Raw genomic sequence first — 21,624 nt, 5'->3', positions numbered from 1 at the left:
GGAAATGATGGAAAGCGGTATGGAGGTTAATTTGTGCTCTTTTTTTTTTACACTGAATTTATGTAACTGAATTGTTTGCATTTGAATTTTGTGAACTGAATTATTTTTATACATCATATTATGCTGACTATTTCATTGAAAAACATTTTTAGGAATTAAATTCATACACTAAATTTAAAAAAAAATAAAAAAAAATTTTTACACTGAATTTTTTTACAAATAAATTGTCAGCATAATTTATTGGCTCTTGGTTGATTCAAATACAGGAGGGTAGGGAGTCATATGGCCCCGTCCATGGGTGGATCTCCCATTATGCCATGCAGTCTGATGGAAATGATGGAAAGCTGTATGGAGGTTAATTTGTACTTTTTTTATTTTTTTTTTTTTTTTTTACACTGAATTTATATAACTGAATTGTTTGCCTTTGAATTTTGTGAACGGAATTATTTTTCTACATCATAGTATTCATTGAAAAAACATTTTTGTAATTAAATTCATACACTAAATAAAAAAAAATTTAAAAAATTTTTTTACACTGAATTTTAAAACACTGAATTAAAAAAAACAAACAATTGTCAGCATAATTTGATGTAAAAAAAATTCTTGGCTCTTGGTTGATTCAAATACTGGAGGGTAGGGAGTCATATGGCCCCGTCCCTGGGTGGATCTCCCATTTTGCCATGCAGTCTGCTGGAAATGATGGAAAGCGGTATGGAAGTTAATTTGTGTTTTGTTTTTTTACACTGAATTTATGTATGGTTATGGTTTGAATTCATATCCAACAATTGCGAGAACGACTTTTTACCGTCGATATCGGCTACTGAGTTTCATTTTTTTAATGATTTCTGCTGGTGGTGTGCCTTGGGATTCAATTAAAAAAATGTGCTTTGGCTCAGAAAAGGTTGAAAAACACTGGTCTAGTGTCCCCCTTGTCGTCTTCCAGCAGCATTCCTCCGTCCCCGCTGTAACAGTTCCCCTCCCGTGGCTTCCCCCGACACCGACAGACTCGCACTGGAGCACAGGAAGTCCGATTTAACACGTTTTTAATTTTGCCTCACACACAGCAACAGCACTCTGCTCTGCCACTTTTCAGTCTCTCTCGTGTGTCTTTCCAGCGCGTTCCAACTCCAACTCCAACAACCGGCTGCTGCTAATAAGCATGGCAGGTGATCGGAAGATCAGCCCCAGCTGGGTAATCCACACTGCAAAAACTGAAATCTAAGTAAGATGAAATATGTCAAATAAGGGTGATGTTTGCTTATTTTCTGTGTGATAAGATAATTCTTCTCACTAAGCAGATTTTATGTTGGAGTGTTTTACTTGTTTTAAGGGTTTTGGTCCTAAATGATCTCAGTAAGATATTACAGCTTGTTGCTGAGATTTGATGACCTATATTGAGTAAAACATGCTTGAAACTAGAATATCAACTGTTGCAAAGCTATAAAAGTACTTTTTTTAAAGTACCGTATTTTTCGGAGTATAAGTCGCACCGGAGTATAAGTCGCACCTGCCGAAAATGCATAATAAAAAAGGAAAAAAAACATATATAAATCGCACTGGAGCCCGGCCAAACTATGAAAAAAACTGCGACTTATAGTCCGAAAAATACGGTAATCATTTCTTACTTCAAGCATGAAAAAAAAAATATTATGTCAAGATAATGGCACTAGCATTTACTTCATTTAAGAATATTTTTCAACATATAGAGCAAAAAAGTCAATTTTTTTCTACCAAGAAAAGTGTAGTTGTTATTAGTGAGAATATACTTATTTTAAGGTATTTTTGGGTTCATTGAGGTTAGCTAATTTTACTTGTTTTGGAAAGTCTTGACAAGCCAAATTTTCTAGTTCTATTGGCAGATGATTTTGCTTAGTTCAAATAAAAATGTATTTTTTTTTCTTGTTTTTGAACACTGACTTTTTGCAGTGCAATCACCTGCCCGCAGGCCACGCCCCCCTCCACACCCGTGTTATGAGCTGTGTGTCTCGTCTCCCCGTATCCCCCTCTGGTTCCCTGGCTGCCCCTCTTGGATCTCGACCTCCCTGCCTGCCTCGCCCCCCTCTTGGACTTCCGCACCTCGCTCAACACTTCCGGTAACACTCAACGTTTAATTCCTACACATAGTCGCACACCATACACTCCATTCCCTTGTTTATGTACACGTAACAGATTTTAACACATATTGTATGTCGGAAAAAAAACAAAAAATATATTGTTATATTTTTACAGAGGTAAAAAAAAGAGGGATTTCCGACTATAGACGTAAAAATAGTGATTAAATGGAAGTGTGGACGTGACTCACCGATGTGACATCGTCTGCCGGTGAAGCCCGCCAAGCAGGAGCAGGTGAAGGAGGGGTTGCCCGGGATGCAGTCGTCAATGCACTGGCCGCCATTCACACACGGTCTCAGGTGTGGACACACCGAGGCTGCAGGTGGAAGTCACAACGTTCTTCCAGAGCAGGGGTGTCAAACTCAAATACAGAGTGGGCCAAAATGTAAAACTGAACAAAGCCGCGGGCCAAGGTTGAGCAAATTAACCTTTTAAAAAGGGACCCAAACAAGTTTTGCATTGAATATTGAACAAGCAAGGCTTATATAACTTTATAGTGACATGCAAAATCCAGTTTCAAATAATAGTAATTTAAAAAAAATATCAATGGCATATCAAATAAAATTTTAATCAAAATTTAATAGGGGTTTGGTGGTAGCGAGGGGGTGTATATTGTAGCGTCCCGGAAGAGTTAGTGCTGCAAGGGTTTCTGGGTATTTGTTCTGTTGTGTTTATGTTGTGTTACGGTGCGGATGTTCTCCCGAAATGTGTTGATCATTCTTATACTTGCCAACCTTGAGACCTCCAATTTCGGGAGGTGTGTGTGTGTGTAGGGGGGGCGTGGTTGGGGGCGTGGTTAAGAGGGGAGGAGTATATTTACAGCTAGAATTCACCAAGTCAAGTATTTCATATATATATATATATATATATATATATATAAGAAATACTTGACTTTCAGTGAATTCTAGCTGTGTATATATATATATATATATATATATATATATATATATATATATATATATATATATATATATATATATATATATATACATATATATATATATATATATATATATATATATATATATATATACATATATTTATTTTATATATATATATATATATATATATATATATATATATATTAGAGATGCGCGGATAGGCAATTATTTCATCCGCAACCGCATCAGAAGGTCGTCAACCATCCGCAATCCACCCGATCTAACATTTGATCAGAACCGCACCCGCCCGTTGTTATATATCTAATATAGACGATGCAAGGCATTAGTGAGGTTATAAAGCTTTTGCCTGTTAAAGAAAGGAGACTGATCCAATGCAGCACAGACATTCGCGTGCCACGCTGTCACGACCCAGACGCACACCAGTGCGCAATCATATGGGAGCCGCGCTGAGCGCACCTCCAAGCGCGTCTCGCTGCCGGCGACGGCCGGGTATATGGGCCCGACGCTCCAGCGCCATCCATTTTCAGGGCTAGTTGATTCGGCAGGTGGGTTGTTACACACTCCTTAGCGGGTTCCGACTTACATGGCCACCGTCCTGCTGTCTATACCAACCAGGGTGAGCCCCACCCCTTTCGTGAGCGCACTGCGCGCGGAGTGACCCCTGTTACGCACCCCCGGCAACAGGGGTGGCGGGCAGGTAAGCTGCGCGGGCGGAGCGCGCGGAGTGACCCCTGTTACGAGCCCCCGGCCACGGGGGTGGCGGGCAGGTAAGCTGCTTACCTGCTGCGCCACCGACACCCTGAGGCGGGGTGTCGGTGCGGTGGGCGCGGTGGAGACCCTGGACGTGCGTCGGGCCCTTCTCGCGAATCGCCTCAGCTACGGCTCCCGGTGGGGCCCTCTCGGGGGAAGGGGCCTCGATCCCGGACCCCGGCGAGGCGTCCCTTCTCCGCTCCGTAAAAGTGTCCATCTCTTTTTCTTTTTTCTTCTGTTGTGGCATATGCTGCAGGTGCCTGCTCGTTTTTCGTATGTGGGTAACAACATTTAACTATGTATATATATTTCCGAATTGGTTTAACTGCCACCCGCCTGAATCTATTTAAAATCTAATTTTTTTAAATTTCAATCACCCGACCCGACCCGACCCGCGGATAAAATCTAATTTTTTTTTATTTCATCCGCCCGATCCGCGGATAATCTGCGGACTCCGCGGTTGTGCCCGCAAACCGCGCATCTCTAATATATATATATATATATATATATATATAAATAAGAGAAATACTTGAATTTCAGTGTTCATTTATTTCCACATATACACACACATAACACTCATCTACTCATTGTTGAGTTAAGGGTTGAATTGTCCATCCTTGTTCTATTCTCTGTCACTATTTTTCTAACCATGCTGAACACCCTTCTCTGTCGATGCATTCTGCTTCGTCTCCTTGTTGTGTGCGCAGTTGTGCACTGCACTCTCTAAAAGCCCGAGATGTTATTGTCACATATGCATGTACAGTAGATGGCAGTATTGTCCTGTTTAAGAGTGTCACAATATTGGCGTTTACGGCAGACGAACTGCTTTACCGCAGCAAGATTTTTTTTTAAACTGTCATTGCTCAAAAATAATATTGAATCAAAATCGATATGCTTATGAATTATTGACCTATTCATGGCTCCAATTACTTAATGTCAAATGTTCCACTTTAAAATATATTTTTGGGAAAATGTCGCATATTTTGTGTGTTTGCCATTAAGAAACATGACAAAAAGGGCATAAAATAAACAAAAAAATGTATATAAAAATGATACAAACTTATAATCGACAGATAGATCTGAAGTTCATCTAAAGACTTAAGTGTAAAAAAGTATAACTCATTTAAAAGACTTTTATGATTGGGGCCATTTTGGGTCCTTAAGAGTTGTAGCAAGATTTTTCTTTAAACTGTCATTGCTCAAAAAATAATAATGAATCAAAATCGATATGCTTATGAATTATTGACTTATTCATGGTTCCAATTACTTAACATCAAATGTTCCACTTTAAAGTATTTTGAGGGGAAAAGATTGCATATTTTGTGTGTTTGCCATTAAGAAAAATGACAAAAAGGGCATAAAATAAACAAAAATATATATAAAAATGATACAAACTTATAATCGACGGATAGATCTGAAGTTGATCTAAAGACTTAAGTGTAAAAAAGTATAACTTATTTAAAATACTTTTATGATTGGGGCCATTTTGGGTCCCTAAGAGTTGTAGCGGAATTTTTTTTTAAACTGTCATTGCTCAAAAAATAATAATGAATCAAAATCGATATGCAGTCTGCTGTTGTTGTGTGTTGTTGCTGCGCTGGGAGGACGTTAATGAAACTGCCTAACAATAAACCCACATAAGAAACCAAGAACTCGCCCTCCATCATTCTACAGTTAAAACGTGATTGGGCAGGCACGCTGTTTATATTGTGGGAAAGCGCACGTGAAAACAGGCTGTCGACACGTCACTCAGGTCCGCCTGAATTTCGGGAGTCTCCCGGAAAATCCGGGAGGGTTGGCAAGTATGGTGTGGGTTCACAGTGTGGCGCATATTTGTAACAGTGTTAAAGTTGTTTATACGGCCACCCTCAGTGTGACCTGTATGGCTGTTGACCAAGTATGCCTTGCATTCACTTAAGTGTGTGTAAAAGCCGCATATATTATGTGACAGGGGCCGGCACGCTGTTTGTATGGAGGAAAAGCGGACGTGACGACAGGTTGTAGAGGACGTTGAAGGCAGTGCCTTTAAGGCACGCCCCCAATATTGTTGTCCGGGTGGATATCGGGAGAAAGGTTGCCCCGGGAGGGTTGGCAAGTATGAGTATTGGCGGTGAATGCGGTGTTACAGCGGCACACTGCAAAAAGTGAAATCTAAGTAAGATGAAATATGTCAAATAAGGGTGATATTTGCTTATTTTCTGTCTGATAAGATCATTCTTCTCACTAAGCAGATTTGATGTTAGAGTGTTTTACTTGTTTTAAGGGTTTTGGTCCTAAATGATCTCAGTAAGATATTACAGCTTGTTGCTGAGATTTGATGACCTATATTGAGTAAAACAAGCTTGAAACTAGAATATCAACTGTTGCAAAGTTGGTATAAAACTACTTTTTTAAAGTAATCATTTCTTATTTCAAGCATGAAAAAAAAAAATCATGACTTTGACACAATTGTGTCTCATAATTAAAACAGATGACAGCTAAATGGGATTTACTGTTTTATTTTCAATGAAACAATAGAAAATAGGTACTCATATAGTAGTACAGTTGGCACAGTACAGTAAACTGACAGTTAATATTTAAACATTTCTAACAATTTTGAACAGAAATAGTTCATGCACATTCAGATCAATTCCTCAAAATTACAATTAAACATTTTTTAGCCGGGGGCCGGGCTGTATATATGCGCTAGAGATGCGCGGTTTGCGGACACAACCGCGGAGTCCGCGGATTATCCGCGGGTCGGGCGGTTGAAATAAAAAAAAAATTAGATTTTATCTGCGGGTCGGGTCGGGCGGTTGAAATTAAAAAAAAATTAGATTTTAAATAGATTCAGGCGGGTGGCAGTTAAACCAATTCGGAAATATATATACATAGTTAAATGTTGTTACCCACATACGAAAAACGAGCAGGCACCTGCAGCATATGCCACAACAGAAGAAGAAAAAAAAAAAGAGATGGCAACGCCGGCAGCAAACGTGGTACGCGACAAACTAAAAAAGGGAATACTAAAGACCAGGGGAAAAAAAGGCCAGAAAAGTTCAGCGTGGACTCATTTTTATGAGGTTGTAAATCAGGATGATAGTAATGCTGGCTACGTGATTTGCGAGAGCTGCGACGCTGTTTATGTCTACGACAGTCACAAAACTGGGACATCTAACATGGTGCATCACATTTGTGCAAAACCCCGAATCTCCGCAAACACCCTGAGCATGAGCAGTTTCGTCCGCCGTGATCCCGGAAGAGTGCCACAGGATGTTAAAACAAGATAGAACGCAGCTGCCTGCAGCAGTTTGAGTGGCGCGAGCGCGCTTGGAGGTGCGCTCAGCACGGCTCCCAGATGATTGCGCACTAGTGTGCGTCTGGGCCGTGACATTGAATGTCTCTGCTGCATTGGATCAGTCTCCTTTCTTTAACAGGCAAAAGCTTTATAACCTCACTAATGCCTTGCATCGTCTATATTAGATATATAACAACGGGCGGGTGGCGGATGGCGGGCGGGTGCGGTTTTGATTAAATGTTAGTTCGGGTGGACGGCGGACGGTTGACGACTTTTGTGATGCGGTTGCGGATGAAATAATTGCCTATCCGCGCATCTCTAATATGCGCACTAATTGACTGAAAGAGCACGCACTTGGCGCGATGATGTCATGTTATCCATGGAAAAATGCATTTTTAGACAATATGATTTGCCTGAGCGGCTAGGAGACCCCGAGAGTAACAAGCGCTTGCCTTGTTGCCTTTCCATTAAGAACAATAAATTAGTTTTTAGTATAAGTTTGGAGTGAATACTTCGGTGGAGGGAATACTTCGAAGACCTCCTCAATCCTACCAGCACGTCTTCCTATGAGGAAGCAGTGCCTGGGGAGTCTGTGGTGGGCTCTCCTATTTCTGGGGCTGAGGTTGCCGAGGTAGTTAAAAAGCTCCTCGGTGGCAAGGCCCCGGGGGTGGATGAGATCCGCCCGGAGTTCCTTAAGGCTCTGGATGTTGTGGGGCTGTCTTGGTTGACAAGACTCCGCAACATCGCGTGGACATCGGGGGCGGTACCTCTGGATTGGCAGACCGGAGGGTGTGTTCCAACTATCGTGGGATCACACTCCTCAGCCTTCCCGGTCTATTCAGGTGTACTGGAGAGGAGGCTACGCCGGATAGTCGAACCTCGGATTCAGGAGGAACAGTGTGGTTTTCGTCCTGGTCGTGGAACTGTGGACCAGCTCTATACTCTCGGCAGGGTCTGTGCTTTGTGGACTTGGAGAAGGCATTCGACCGTGTACCCCGGGAAGTCCTGTGGGGAGTGCTCAGAGAGTATGGGGTATCGGACTGTCTTATTGTGGCAGTCCGCTCCCTGTATGATCAGTGCCAGAGCTTGGTCCGCATTGCCGGCAGTAAGTCGGACACGTTTCCAGTGAGGGTTGGACTCCGCCAAGGCTGCCCTTTGTCACCGATTCTGTTCATAACCTTTATGGACAGAATTTCTAGGCGCAGTCAGGGTGTTGAGGGGATCTGGTTTGGTGGCTGCAGGATTAGGTCTCTGCTATTTGCAGATGATGTGGTCCTGATGGCTTCCTCCGGCCAGGATCTTCAGCTCTCACTGGATCGGTTCGCACCCGAGTGTGAAGCGACTGGGATGGGAATCAGCACCTCCAAGTCCAAGTCCATGGTTCTCTCCCGGAAAAGGGTGGAGTGCCATCTCCGGGTTGGGGAGGAGATCTTGCCCCAAGTGGAGGAGTTCAAGTACCTCGGAGTCTTGTTCACGAGTGATGGAAGAGTGGATCGTGAGATCGACAGGCGGATCGGTGCGGCGTCTTCAGTAATGCGGACGCTGTATCGATCCGTTGTGGTGAAGAAGGAGCTGAGCCGGAAGGCAAAGCTCTCGATTTACCGGTCGATCTACGTTCCCATCCTCACCTATGGTCATGAGCTTTGGGTCATGACCGAAAGGACAAGATCACGGGTACAAGCGGCCCAAATGAGTTTCCTCCGCCGGGTGGCAGGGCTCTCCCTTAGAGATAGGGTGAGAAGCTCTGTCATTCGGGGGGAGCTCAAAGTAAAGCCGCTGCTCCTCCACATCGAGAGGAGCCAGATGAGGTGGTTCGGGCATCTGGTCAGGATGCCACCCGAACGCCTCCCGAGGAAGGTGTTTCGGGCACGTCCGACCGGTAGGAGGCCACGGAGAAGACCCAGGACACGTTGGGAAGACGATCTCTCCCGGCTGGCCTGGGAACGCCTCGGGATCCCCCGGGAGGAGCTGGACGAAGTGGCTGGGGAGAGGGAAGTCTGGGCTTCCCTGCTTAGGCTGCTGCCCCCGCGACCCGACCTCGGATAAGCGGAAGAAGATGGATGGATGGATGGATGGGAACTGATTTTTAATGGTTTTCACAATTCGGAAATTGTGATAATGTTCCCCTTTTTGGGTTCATTGAGGTTAGCTAATATTACTTGTTTTGGAAAGACTTGACAAGCCAAATGTTCTTGTTCTATTGGCAGATAATTTTGCTTAGTTCAAATAAAATACCCCTCATTTTTGTATTTTTTTCTTCTAGTTTTTGAACACTGACTTTTTGCAGTGCACCGCCGCTGTATAATACCGGGGGGCCAGCTCTAATGTTAATTTGATATCGCCTCAAGGGCCAAATTTGGCCCGCAGGCCAGAGTTTGACACCCGTGTTCCAGAGTCTCTCTCTCTCTCGCTCTCACCTGAGTTGTTGCAAGCGCCCACCTCCACGTTGGCGTCGTCTATGCGGAAGACCCAGCGGCCCGGGTAGCCCACGTTGGTGGTGCCTTCCACGTGGGCCACGTCGGCCGTGCGGGAGCCGGGGATGTTGAAGTAGCGCCGGCCGTCGCCGGCGTTGAAGCCTGCCTGGGGAGGAGAGGGAAGGGAGGGGAGGGAGGAGGTCTCAGAGGACCGACGCCATCGGGGTCCGCGGTGGCTTGTGGGAGGCGGAGGCGTGACCATACCTGCGCCGCGATGCCTCCCAGGCCCGCTGGGTCGCCGCCGCTGCTGGCGTGCTTGCCGGTGGTCCAGGTGATGTTGTTGTACTGGAATATGGTGAAGGAAAGATCTCCGTTTGTGATGAGGACCGCCTGGAAAGTGTTTACCTGCGCAGATTAGGGTTGGACGGTATACCGGTATTAGTATTAGAATCCTTTTCGGTACTATAGCGCCTCTGAAAAGTACCGGTCCCCGCACCCGCGTCAAAGTCACATCTGACCTGGTTAGAGTAGGTCGTGAGTTCAAACCCCGGCCGAGTCATACCAAAGACTATAAAAATGGGAGCCATTACCTCCCCTGCTTGGCACTCAGCATCAAGGGTTGGAATTGGGGGTTAAATCACCCAAACATTATTCCCGGGCGTGGCCACCGCTGCTGCTCACTGCTCCCCTCACCTCCCAGGGGGGTGATCACGGGTGATGGGTCAAATGCAGAGGACAAATTTCACCACAGTGTGACAATCATTGGTACTTTAACTTTAACTTTAACGTCGTGACATTGCTGGGTTTACCAGCAGAGGAGCATGTTCGGCAGCGCACACACACAGAGTACTTACAAGCAGACACGCTGTGTGGACAGAAAAGGGAGAACGGACGCGTTTTGGCGTAAAAAGTAAAGATAAAGGTGAAGTTAAAACACTGAAACGCCCTCAGTAGTGTTTTAGCTACTTCTAAATCACTAATCCTCGTCTCCATGGCGACAAATATAGTAAGTTTCTTACAAGTATCATTATCACTGGAGGAAAAGGAATAGCTAAACATGCTTCACTACACACCGTAGCTCACCGGCGTCACAATGTAAACAAACGCCACGGGCGGATCTACACCTGACATCCACTGTAATGATACCAAGTACAGGCACGTATCGAGTCGATACTACTACGATTACGTCGATATTTTTTGGGGGCATTTTGCATTGAATGTATATTATGTTTATAAAGTCAGTAAATACGTCCCTGGACACATGAGGACTTTGAATATGACCAATGTATGATCCTGTAACTACTTGGTATCGCATCGATACCGAAATGTATGGTATCATCCAAAACTAATGTAAAGTATCAAAGAAGAGAAGAATAAGTGATTATTACATTTGAACAGAAGTGTAGATAGAACATTTTAAAAGAGCAGTATACAATTGTGTCCTTCCTAAAGTCAAGCATGGCGCACGAGTGCTGCCGGCACTGAGGAGCTGCGGTTCATTGACAAAAAGATGACTACCATAGCAGCATGAGTCCACACACATTGTTATAAGTGTGTAGCAGGATAATTGTGTCCTGCCTAAAGTCAAGCATGGTGCATGAGTGCTGCCGGCACTGAGGAGCCACGGTTCATTGAGAAAAATATGAATACCATAGCAGCATGAGTCCACACACATTGTTATAAGTGTGTAGCAGGATAATTGTGTCCTGCCTAAAGTTAAGCATGGTGCACGAGTGCTGCCCCTCTCTTGTGTTATTAGCATGAGTCTGTCAATGGACACTAGTACAGACAGTCAAGTTAGAGGAGTCAGTGTGCAGCTTGTATAGCAGTATAAATGTACTCACAATGACACGTTGTTGTCGTAAGCAGGATAATTGTGTCCTGCCTAAAGTCAAGCGTGGCGCACGAGTGCTGCCGGCACTGAGGAGCTGCGGTTCATTGAGGAAAAAGATGAATACCAAAGCAGCATGAGTCCACACACATTGTTATAAGTGTGTAGCAGGATAATTGTGTCCTGCCTAAAGTCAAGCATGATGCACGAGTGCTGCCCCTCCCTTGTGTAATTAGCATGAGTCTGTCAATGGAACCCTAGTACTGAAAGTCAAGTTAGAGGAGTCAGTGTGCAGCTTGTATAGCAGTATAAATGTACTCACAATGACACATTGTTGTCGTAAGCAGGATAATTGTGTCCTGCCTAAAGTCAAGCATGGCGCACGAGTGCTGCCGGCACTGAGGAGCTGCGGTTCATTGACAAAAAGATGACTACCATAGCAGCATGAGTCCACACACATTGTTCTAAGTGTGTAGCAGGATAATTGTGTCCTGCCTAAAGTCAAGCATGGTGCATGAGTGCTGCCGGCACTGAGGAGCCACGGTTCATTGAGAAAAATATGAATACCATAGCAGCATGAGTCCACACACATTGTTATAAGTGTGTAGCAGGATAATTGTGTCCTGCCTAAAGTTAAGCATGGTGCACGAGTGCTGCCCCTCTCTTGTGTTATTAGCATGAGTCTGTCAATGGACACTAGTACAGAAAGTCAAGTTAGAGGAGTCAGTGTGCAGCTTGTATAGCAGTATAAATGTACTCACAATGACACGTTGTTGTCGTAAGCAGGATAATTGTGTCCTGCCTAAAGTCAAGCGTGGCGCACGAGTGCTGCCGGCACTGAGGAGCTGCGGTTCATTGAGGAAAAAGATGAATACCAAAGCAGCATGAGTCCACACACATTGTTATAAGTGTGTAGCAGGATAATTGTGTCCTGCCTAAAGTCAAGCATGATGCACGAGTGCTGCCCCTCCCTTGTGTAATTAGCATGAGTCTGTCAATGGAACCCTAGTACTGAAAGTCAAGTTAGAGGAGTCAGTGTGCAGCTTGTATAGCAGTATAAATGTACTCACAATGACACATTGTTGTCGTAAGTAGGATAATTGTGTCCTGCCTAAAGTCAAGCGTGGCGCACGAGTGCTGCCGGCACTGAGGAGCTGCGGTTCATTGAGAAAAAGATGAATACCACAGCAGCATGAGTCCACACACATTGTTATAAGTGTGTAGCAGGATAATTGTGTCCTGCCTAAAGTCAAGCATGGCGCACGAGTGCTGCCCCTCCCTTGTGTTGTTAGCATGAGTTTCTCTATGGACACTAGTACAGAAAGTCAAGTTAGAGGAGTCAGTGTGCAGCTTGTATAGCAGTATAAATGTACTGACAATGACACGTTGTTGTCGCAAGCAGGATAATTGTGTCCTGCCTAAAGTCAAGCGTGGCGCACGAGTGCTGCCGGCACTGAGGAGCTGCGGTTCATTGAGAAAAAGATGACTACCATAGCAGCATAAGTCCACACACATTGTTATAAGTGGGTAGCAGGATAATTGTGTCCTGCCTAAAGTCAAGCATGGTGCACGAGTGCTGCCTCTCCCTTGTGTTGTTAGCATGAGTCTGTCAATGGACACTAGTACAGATAGTCAAGTTAGAGGAGTCAGTGTGCAGCTTGTATAGCAGTATAAATGTACTCACAATGACACGTTGTTGTCGTAAGCAGGATAATTGTGTCCTGCCTAAAGTCAAGCGCGGCGCACGAGTGCTGCCGGCACTGAGGAGCTGCGGTTCATTGAGGAAAAAGATGAATACCATATCAGCATGAGTCCACACACATTGTTATAAGTGTGTAGCAGGATAATTGTGTCCTGCCTAAAGTCAAGCGTGGCGCACGAGTGCTGCCGGCACTGAGGAGCCGCGGTTCATTGAGAAAAAGATGAATACCACAGCAGCATGAGTCCAAACACAGTGTTACAAGTGTGTAGCAGGATAATTGTGTCTTGCCTGCAGTCAAGCGTGGTGCACGAGTGCTGCCCCTCCCTTGTGTTGTTAGCATGAGTTTGTCAATAGACACTAGTACAGAAAGTCAAGTTAGAGGAGTCAGTGTGCAGCTTGTATAGCAGTATAAATGTCCTCACAATTACACGTTGTTGTCGTAAGCAGGATAATTGTGTCTTGCCTAAAGTCAAGCGCGGCGCACGAGTGCTGCCGGCACTGAGGAGCTGCGGTTCATTGAGAAAAAGATGACTACCATAGCAGCATGAGTCCACACACATTGTTATAAGTGTATAGCAGGATAATTGTGTCCTGCCTAAAGTCAAGCGTGGCGCACGAGTGCTGCCCCTCCCTTGTGTTGTTAGCATGAGTTTGTCAATGGACACTAGTACAGAAAGTCAAGTTAGAGGAGTCAGTGTGCAGCTTGTATAGCAGTATAAATGTACTGACAATGACACGTTGTTGTCGTAAGCAGGATAATTGTGTCCTGCCTAAAATCAAGCATGGCGAACGAGTGCCGCCGGCACTGAGTAGCTGCGGTTCATTGACAAAAAGATGAATACCACAGCAGCATGAGTCCACACACATTGTTATAAGTGTGTAGCAGGATAATTGTGTCCTGCCTAAAGTCAAGCATGGTGCATGAGTGCTGCCGGCACTGAGGAGCCGCGGTTCATTGAGAAAAATATGAATACCATAGCAGCATGAGTCCACACACATTGTTATAAGTGTGTAGCAGGATAATTGTGTCCTGCCTAAAGTCAAGCATGGCGCACGAGTGCCGCCGGCACTGAGGAGCCGCGATTCATTGAGAAAAATATGAATACCATAGCAGCATGAGTCCACACACATTGTTATAAGTGTGTAGCAGGATAATTGTGTCTTGCCTGCAGTCAAGCGTGGTGCACGAGTGCTGCCCCTCCCTTGTGTTGTTAGCATGAGTCTGTCAATGGACACTAGTACAGAAAGTCAAGTTAGAGGAGTCAGTGTGCAGCTTGTATAGCAGTATAAATGTAATCACAATGACACGTTTTTGTCGTAAGCAGGATAATTGTGTCCTGCCTAAAGTCAAGCGTGGCGCACGAGTGCTGCCGGCACTGAGGAGCTGCGGTTCATTGAGAAAAAGATGAATACCATAGCAGCATGAGTCCACACACATTGTTATAAGTGTGTAGCAGGATAATTGTGTCTTGCCTGAAGTCAAGCGTGGTGCACGAGTGCTGCCCCTCCCTTGTGTTGTTAGCATGAGTTTGTCAATGGACACTAGTACAGAAAGTCAAGTTAGAGGAGTCAGTGTGCAGTTTGTATAGCAGTATAAATGTACTCACAATGACACGTTGTTGTCGTAAGCAGGATAATTGTGTCCTGCCTAAAGTCAAGCGTGGCGCACGAGTGCTGCCGGCACTGAGTAGCTGCGGTTCATTGAGGAAAAAGATGAATACCATAGCAGCATGAGTCCACACACATTGTTATAAGTGTGTAGCAGGATAATTGTGTCCTGCCTAAAGTCAAGCATGATGCACGAGTGCTGCCCCTCCCTTGTGTAATTAGCATGAGTCTGTCAATGGAACCCTAGTACTGAAAGTCAAGTTAGAGGAGTCAGTGTGCAGCTTGTATAGCAGTATAAATGTACTCACAATGACACATTGTTGTCGTAAGTAGGATAATTGTGTCCTGCCTAAAGTCAAGCGTGGCGCACGAGTGCTGCCGGCACTGAGGAGCTGCGGTTCATTGAGAAAAAGATGAATACCACAGCAGCATGAGTCCACACACATTGTTATAAGTGTGTAGCAGGATAATGTGTCCTGCCTAAAGTCAAGCGTGGCGCACGAGTGCTGCCCCTCCCTTGTGTTGTTAGCATGAGTTTGTCAATAGACACTAGTACAGAAAGTCAAGTTAGAGGAGTCAGTGTGCAGCTTGTATAGCAGTATAAATGTACTCACAATGACACATTGTTGTCGTAAGTAGGATAATTGTGTCCTGCCTAAAGTCAAGCATGGCGCACGAGTGCTGCCGGCACTGAGGAGCTGCGGTTCATTGAGAAAAAGATGAATACCATAGCAGCATGAGTCCACACACATTGTTATAAGTGTGTAGCAGGATAATTGTGTCCTGCCTGCAGTCAAGCGTGGTGCACGAGTGCTGCCCCTCCCTTGTGTTATTAGCATGAGTTTGTCAATGGACACTAGTACAGAAAGTCAAGTTAGAGGAGTCAGTGTGCAGCTTGTATAGCAGTATAAATGTAATCACAATGACACGTTTTTGTCGTAAGCAGGATAATTGTGTCCTGCCTAAAGTCAAGCGTGGCGCACGAGTGCTGCCGGCACTGAGGAGCTACGGTTCATTGATAAAAAGATGAATACCATAGCAGCATGAGTCCACACACATTGTTATAAGTGTGTAGCAGGATAATTGTGTCCTGCCTAAAGTCAAGCACGGCGCACGAGTGCCGCCGGCACTGAGGAGCTGCGGTTCATTGAGAAAAAGATGACTACCATAGCAGCATGAGTCCACACACATTGTTATAAGTGTGTAGCAGGATAATTGTGTCCTGCCTAAAGTCAAGCACGGCGCACGAGTGCTGCCGGCACTGAGGAGCTGCGGTTCATTGAGAAAAAGATGACTACCATAGCAGCATGAGTCCACACACATTGTTATAAGTGTGTAGCAGGATAATTGTGTCCTGCCTAAAGTCAAACATGGCGCACGAGTGCCGCCGACACTGAGGAGCTGTCTCGCTGAGGACGAGGAAGCTGCACACGGACTACTCTAAGGTCACTTCCTGACGGAGTAAAGGTGAGTCCATACCGGCGTGTCCTTGCCGCCGCCAAAGAAGGTGACTCTGTCCCAGGTGCAGACCAGGACCCAGGTGGCGTTGAAGTCGGACAAGTCGGGGAAGTAGATCCTGACGTGGGCGGCGGCCCTGCTCAAGATGGACGACTCCCGACTCTCCCTGTAGAAGACTCGCCCCGCCCGCCGGTTGTCCACGTCGGCCCAGAAGGGCGCCACCGCCCTCCGGTCGCCGGCGATGGGGAAGGCCACAGGTGTGAACTGGGACACCTCCCTCAGGAAGGAGACCAGGCCGTTGTTGTTCACCTGCACAGGAAGCGAGACAGTCACAACTGTTCTTCTTTTCTTTTGGAGTCAGCACGAGTCCTGCAGGATGTTTGCACTTCCAGGTGGCAAACACACGCTAACTCTATCGTGCGGGAGGGAAATACGCTTTAGCACTTCTCGCATATCAACATCTTCATAAAGTCACTTCTCGCATATCAACATTTTAATAAAATAACTTCTCTCATATCAACATTTTAATAAAATAACTTGTCTAATATCAACATCTTCATAAAGTAACTTCTCTCATATCAACATTTTAATAAAATAACTTCTCTAATATCAACATTTTAATAAAGTAACTTGTCTAATATCAACATTTTAATTAAATAACTTCTCTAATATCAACATTTTAATAAAGTTACTTTTCTAATATCAACATTTTAATAAAGTAACTTCTCCAATATCAACATTTTAATAAATTTACTTTTCTAATATCAACATTTTAATAAAGTTACTTTTCTAATATCAACATTTTAATAAAGTAACTTCTCTAATATCAACACTTTAATAAAATGAATTATCTAATATCAACTTTTTAATAAAATAACTTCTCTAATATCAACATTTTAATAAAGTAACTTCTCTAATATCAACATTTTAATAAATTAACTTCTCTAATATCAACATTTTAATAAAGCAACTTTTCTATTATCAAAATTTTAATAAAATAACTTCTCTAATATCAACATTTTAATAAAGTAAGTTTTCTAAAATCAACATTTTAATAAAATAAATGATCTAATGTCAACATTTTAATAAATTAACTTTTCTAATATCAACATTTTAATAACAATTTTTTTCTAATATCAACATTTTAATAAAGTAACTTCTCTAATATCAACATTTTAATAAAGTAACTTTTCTAATATCAACATTTTAATTAAATAACTTCTCTAATATCAACATTTTAATAAAGTAACTTCTCTAATATCAACACTTTAATAAAATAAATTCTCTAATATCAACATTTTAATAAAGTAACTTCTCTAATATCAACATTTTAATAAAATAACTTCTCTAATATCAACATTTTAATAAAATAAATTCTCTAATATCAACATTTTAATAAAATAACTTTTCTAATATCAATATTTTAATAAAGAAACTTCTCTAATATCAACACTTTAATAAAATAAATTATCTAATATCAACATTTTAATAAAGTAACTTCTCTAATATCAACATTTTAATAAAATAACTTCTCTAATATCAACATTTTAATAAAATAACTTCTCTAATATCAACATTTTAATAAAGTAACTTCTCTAATATCAACACTTTAATAAAATAAATTCTCTAATATCAACATTTTAATAAAGTAACTTCTCTAATATCAGCATTTTAATAAAATAACTTCTCTAATATCAATATTTTAATAAAATAAATTCTCTAATATCAACATTTTAATAAAATAACTTTTCTAATATCAACATTTTAATAAAATAACTTTTCTAATATCAACATTTTAATAAAGTAACTTCTCTAATATCAACACTTTAATAAAATAAATTCTCTAATGTCAACATTTTAATAAAATAACTTCTCTAATATCAACATTTTTATAAAATAACTTTTCTAATATCAACATTTTAATAAAATAACTTCTCTAATATCAACATTTTGATAAAGTAACTTCTCTAATATCAACATTTTAATAAAATAACTTCTCTGAAATCAACATTTTAATAAAATAACTTCTCTAATATCAACATTTTAATAAAATAACTTTTCTAATATCAACCAACATTTGAATAAAGTAACTTTTCTAATATCAACATTTTAATAAAATAAATTCTCTAATATCAACATTTTAATTAAGTAACTTTTCTAATATCAACATTTTAATAAAAAAACTTTTCTAATATCAACATTTTAATAACAATTTTTTCTAATATCAACATTTTAATAAAGTAACTTCTCTAATATCAACACTTTAATAAAATAAATTCTCTAATATCAACATTTTAATAAAGTAACTTCTCTAATATCAACACTTTAATAAAATAAATTCTCTAATATCAACATTTTAATAAAGTAACTTCTCTAATATCAACATTTTAATAAAGTAACTTTTCTAATATCAACATTTTAATAAAATAACTTTTCTAATATCAACATTTTAATCAATTAACTTTTCTAATATCAACATTTTAATAAAATAACTTCTCTAATATCAACATTTTAATAAAGTAACTTCTCTAATATCAACATTTTAATAAAATAACTTGTCTAATATCAACATTTTAATAAACAATTTTTTCTAATATCAACATTTTAATAAAATAACTTTTCTAATATCAATATTTTAATAAAATAAATTCTCTAATATCAACATTTTAATAAAATAACTTTTCTAATATCAACATTTTAATAAAGTAACTTCTCTAATATCAACACTTTAATAAAATAAATTCTCTAATATCAACATTTTAATAAAGTAACTTCTCTAATATCAACATTTTAATAAAGTAACTTCTCTAATATCAACACTTTAATAAAGTAACTTCTCTAATATCAACATTTTAATAAAGTAACTTCTCTAATATCAACACTTTAATAAATTAACTTCTCTAACATCAACATTTTAATAAAGTAACTTTTCTAATATCAACATTTTAATAAAATAAATTCTCTAATATCAACATTTTAATAAAATAACTTCTAATATCAACATTTTAATTAAATAACTTTTCTAATATCAACATTTTAATAAAATAACTTGTCTAATATCAACATTTTAATAAACAATTTTTTCTAATATCAACATTTTAATAAAATAACTTTTCTAATATCAATATTTTAATAAAATAAATTCTCTAATATCAACATTTTAATAAAATAACTTTTCTAATATCAACATTTTAATAAAGTAACTTCTCTAATATCAACACTTTAATAAAATAAATTCTCTAATATCAACATTTTAATAAAGTAACTTCTCTAATATCAACATTTTAATAAAGTAACTTCTCTAATATCAACACTTTAATAAATTAACTTCTCTAATATCAACATTTTAATAAAGTAACTTTTCTAATATCAACATTTTAATAAAATAAATTCTCTAATATCAACATTTTAATAAAATAACTTCTAATATCAACATTTTAATTAAATAACTTTTCTAATATCAACATTTTAATAAAATAACTTCTCTAATATCAACATTTTTATAAAATAACTTCTCTAATATCAACATTTTAATAAAGTAACTTTTCTAATATCAACATTTTAATAAAATAACTTTTCTAATATCAACATTTTAATAAAGTAACTTCTCTAATATCAACACTTTAATAAAATAAATGATCTAATGTCAACATTTTAATAAAATAACTTTTCTAATATCAGTATTTTAATAAAATAAATTCTCTAATATCAACATTTTAATAAAATAAATTTTCTAATATCAACATTTTAATAAAATAACTTCTCTGAAATCAACATTTTAATAAAGTAACTTTTCTAATATCAACATTTTAATAAAATAACTTCTCTATTATCAACATCTTAATAATATTAACTTCTCTAATATCAACATTTTAATAAAATAACTTCTCTAATATCAACATTTTGATAAAGTAACTTCTCTAATATCAACATTTTAATAAAATAACTTCTCTGAAATCAACATTTTAATAAAATAACTTCTCTAATATCAACATTTTAATAAAATAACTTCTCTGAAATCAACATTTTAATAAAATAACTTCTCTAATATCAACATTTTAATAAAATAACTTCTCTAATATCAACATTTTTATAAAATAACTTCTCTAATATCAACATTTTAATAAAGTAACTTCTCTAATATCAACATTTTAATAAAATAACTTTTCTAATATCAACATTTTAATAAAATAACTTTTCTAATATCAACATTTTAATAAAGTAACTTCTCTGAAATCAACATTTAAAAAAAGTAACTTCTCTAATATAACTGAGCGTGCAGCCCCAAACGTCTCTCCTCATTGAGCCAAATTGAACTCTGTCTCTGCATGATTCCTTGCTTCTTGTCTGTTTAATAGATGTCATCAGTGTAAATGTTGCACTAAAACATCCATCCATCCATTTCCTACCGCTTGTCCCTTTTGGGGTGGTGGGGGGTGCATGTGATGATGTTATTAAAAACAAATAATATTCATCAACACACACACAAAAGTACAAGTTGTACTGTTGAGTTGGTACCGTTAACGTGTGAACAAGTACCCATCCCATGCTGCGACCCCAGGGTGCAGAGACGGTGGGCAAAGGCGGTCCTTTCATTAGGGCAAACTAGATAGGACACCTGCCGGCAGGTGAGTCAGATCAGCACCCCAGCCAGAGGTAAAGTGGCTGAAGAAAAAGGAGTGGAAGTGGAAGGAAAACAAAAAAACCCGAACAAGCAACCGGTCAGGAAGCACGGGGTGACCTTCATCACTGAGAAGAGTTGCTGAGTGCGACCTTGGACGGCCGTGAAAGACCTCCTTTCATACACACTTTCAGCATCTTCCACGGGTGCACTTTGCCTTCCGTGCCTGCGGGCCGGGCAGCATACGACAAAACAACTTCTTTCAAACATCACGTCGCTGTCCAAACACGGGAGGAAGTTTTGCTTGGCAGCAGACAGAAGCTGAGTTAATTACCCAGCGCAGGAGCCATGTGCCGACAATGTGTGTGTGTGCGTGTGTGTGTGTGTGTGTGTGTGTGTGTGTGTGTGTGTGTGTGAGGGGGGGTTACTATCTGATAGTGGGGGGGAGGGCGTTGGATGAAGTTGGATGAAAGGACGGATGCTCCCACAGCCTCTAATGAGAGCTGTAGTCCACCAAGGCCAGAACACGTGTGCTCAAATATGTGATCTGAGGACTCTGGAAGACTTGAAATAAAAAAACACCTGGCAACTTTTTACCAAAACCAGATATTTTCGACCTCTGAGTGGGTCCGACTCTTGAACTCTGGGGAAATAGGACTTTATTGATACCAGGGATGGACCCTAGGGCACCTCACCATTACGACCAATGGTCAAATCAACGTCAGAACCCAACATTGATTAAACGTTGTCAAAAAGCATGTTGTTTCAACGTTGTATTTGTGTTGTAGAATATTGGTTGGAAAATGACCAAAATTCTATGGTTAAATTAACGTCAGAACCCAACATTGAGTAAACGTCGTCAAAAAGCATGTTGTTTCAACGTTGTATCATTGATTAAACGTTAAAAAGCATGTTGTTTCAACGTTGTATTTGTGTTGTAGAATATTGG

At 40.3% G+C, this 21,624-nt stretch overlaps 1 protein-coding gene across 1 annotated transcript in view; it reads right to left on the bottom strand.

Moving 5' to 3' along the window:
- Positions 1-21,624, bottom strand: part of sned1 (sushi, nidogen and EGF-like domains 1) — a 163,142-nt gene that overhangs the window by 111,144 nt on the left and 30,374 nt on the right. Inside the window, exons 2-5 of the mRNA XM_072915125.1 lie at positions 16,076-16,363; positions 9,720-9,860; positions 9,459-9,621; positions 2,303-2,428 (exon numbers count right to left, since the gene is read on the bottom strand). Coding sequence (XP_072771226.1) covers positions 2,303-2,428; positions 9,459-9,621; positions 9,720-9,860; positions 16,076-16,363 — 718 coding nt within the window. The remainder of the gene's footprint in view (positions 1-2,302; positions 2,429-9,458; positions 9,622-9,719; positions 9,861-16,075; positions 16,364-21,624) is intronic.

This window comes from Nerophis lumbriciformis, linkage group LG18 (genome assembly GCF_033978685.3).
Source record: "Nerophis lumbriciformis linkage group LG18, RoL_Nlum_v2.1, whole genome shotgun sequence".
Classification (NCBI taxonomy): domain Eukaryota; kingdom Metazoa; phylum Chordata; class Actinopteri; order Syngnathiformes; family Syngnathidae; genus Nerophis; species Nerophis lumbriciformis.
Note: the sequence above shows the minus strand (reverse complement) of the source record. Positions and strands in the feature narration are given on the sequence as shown.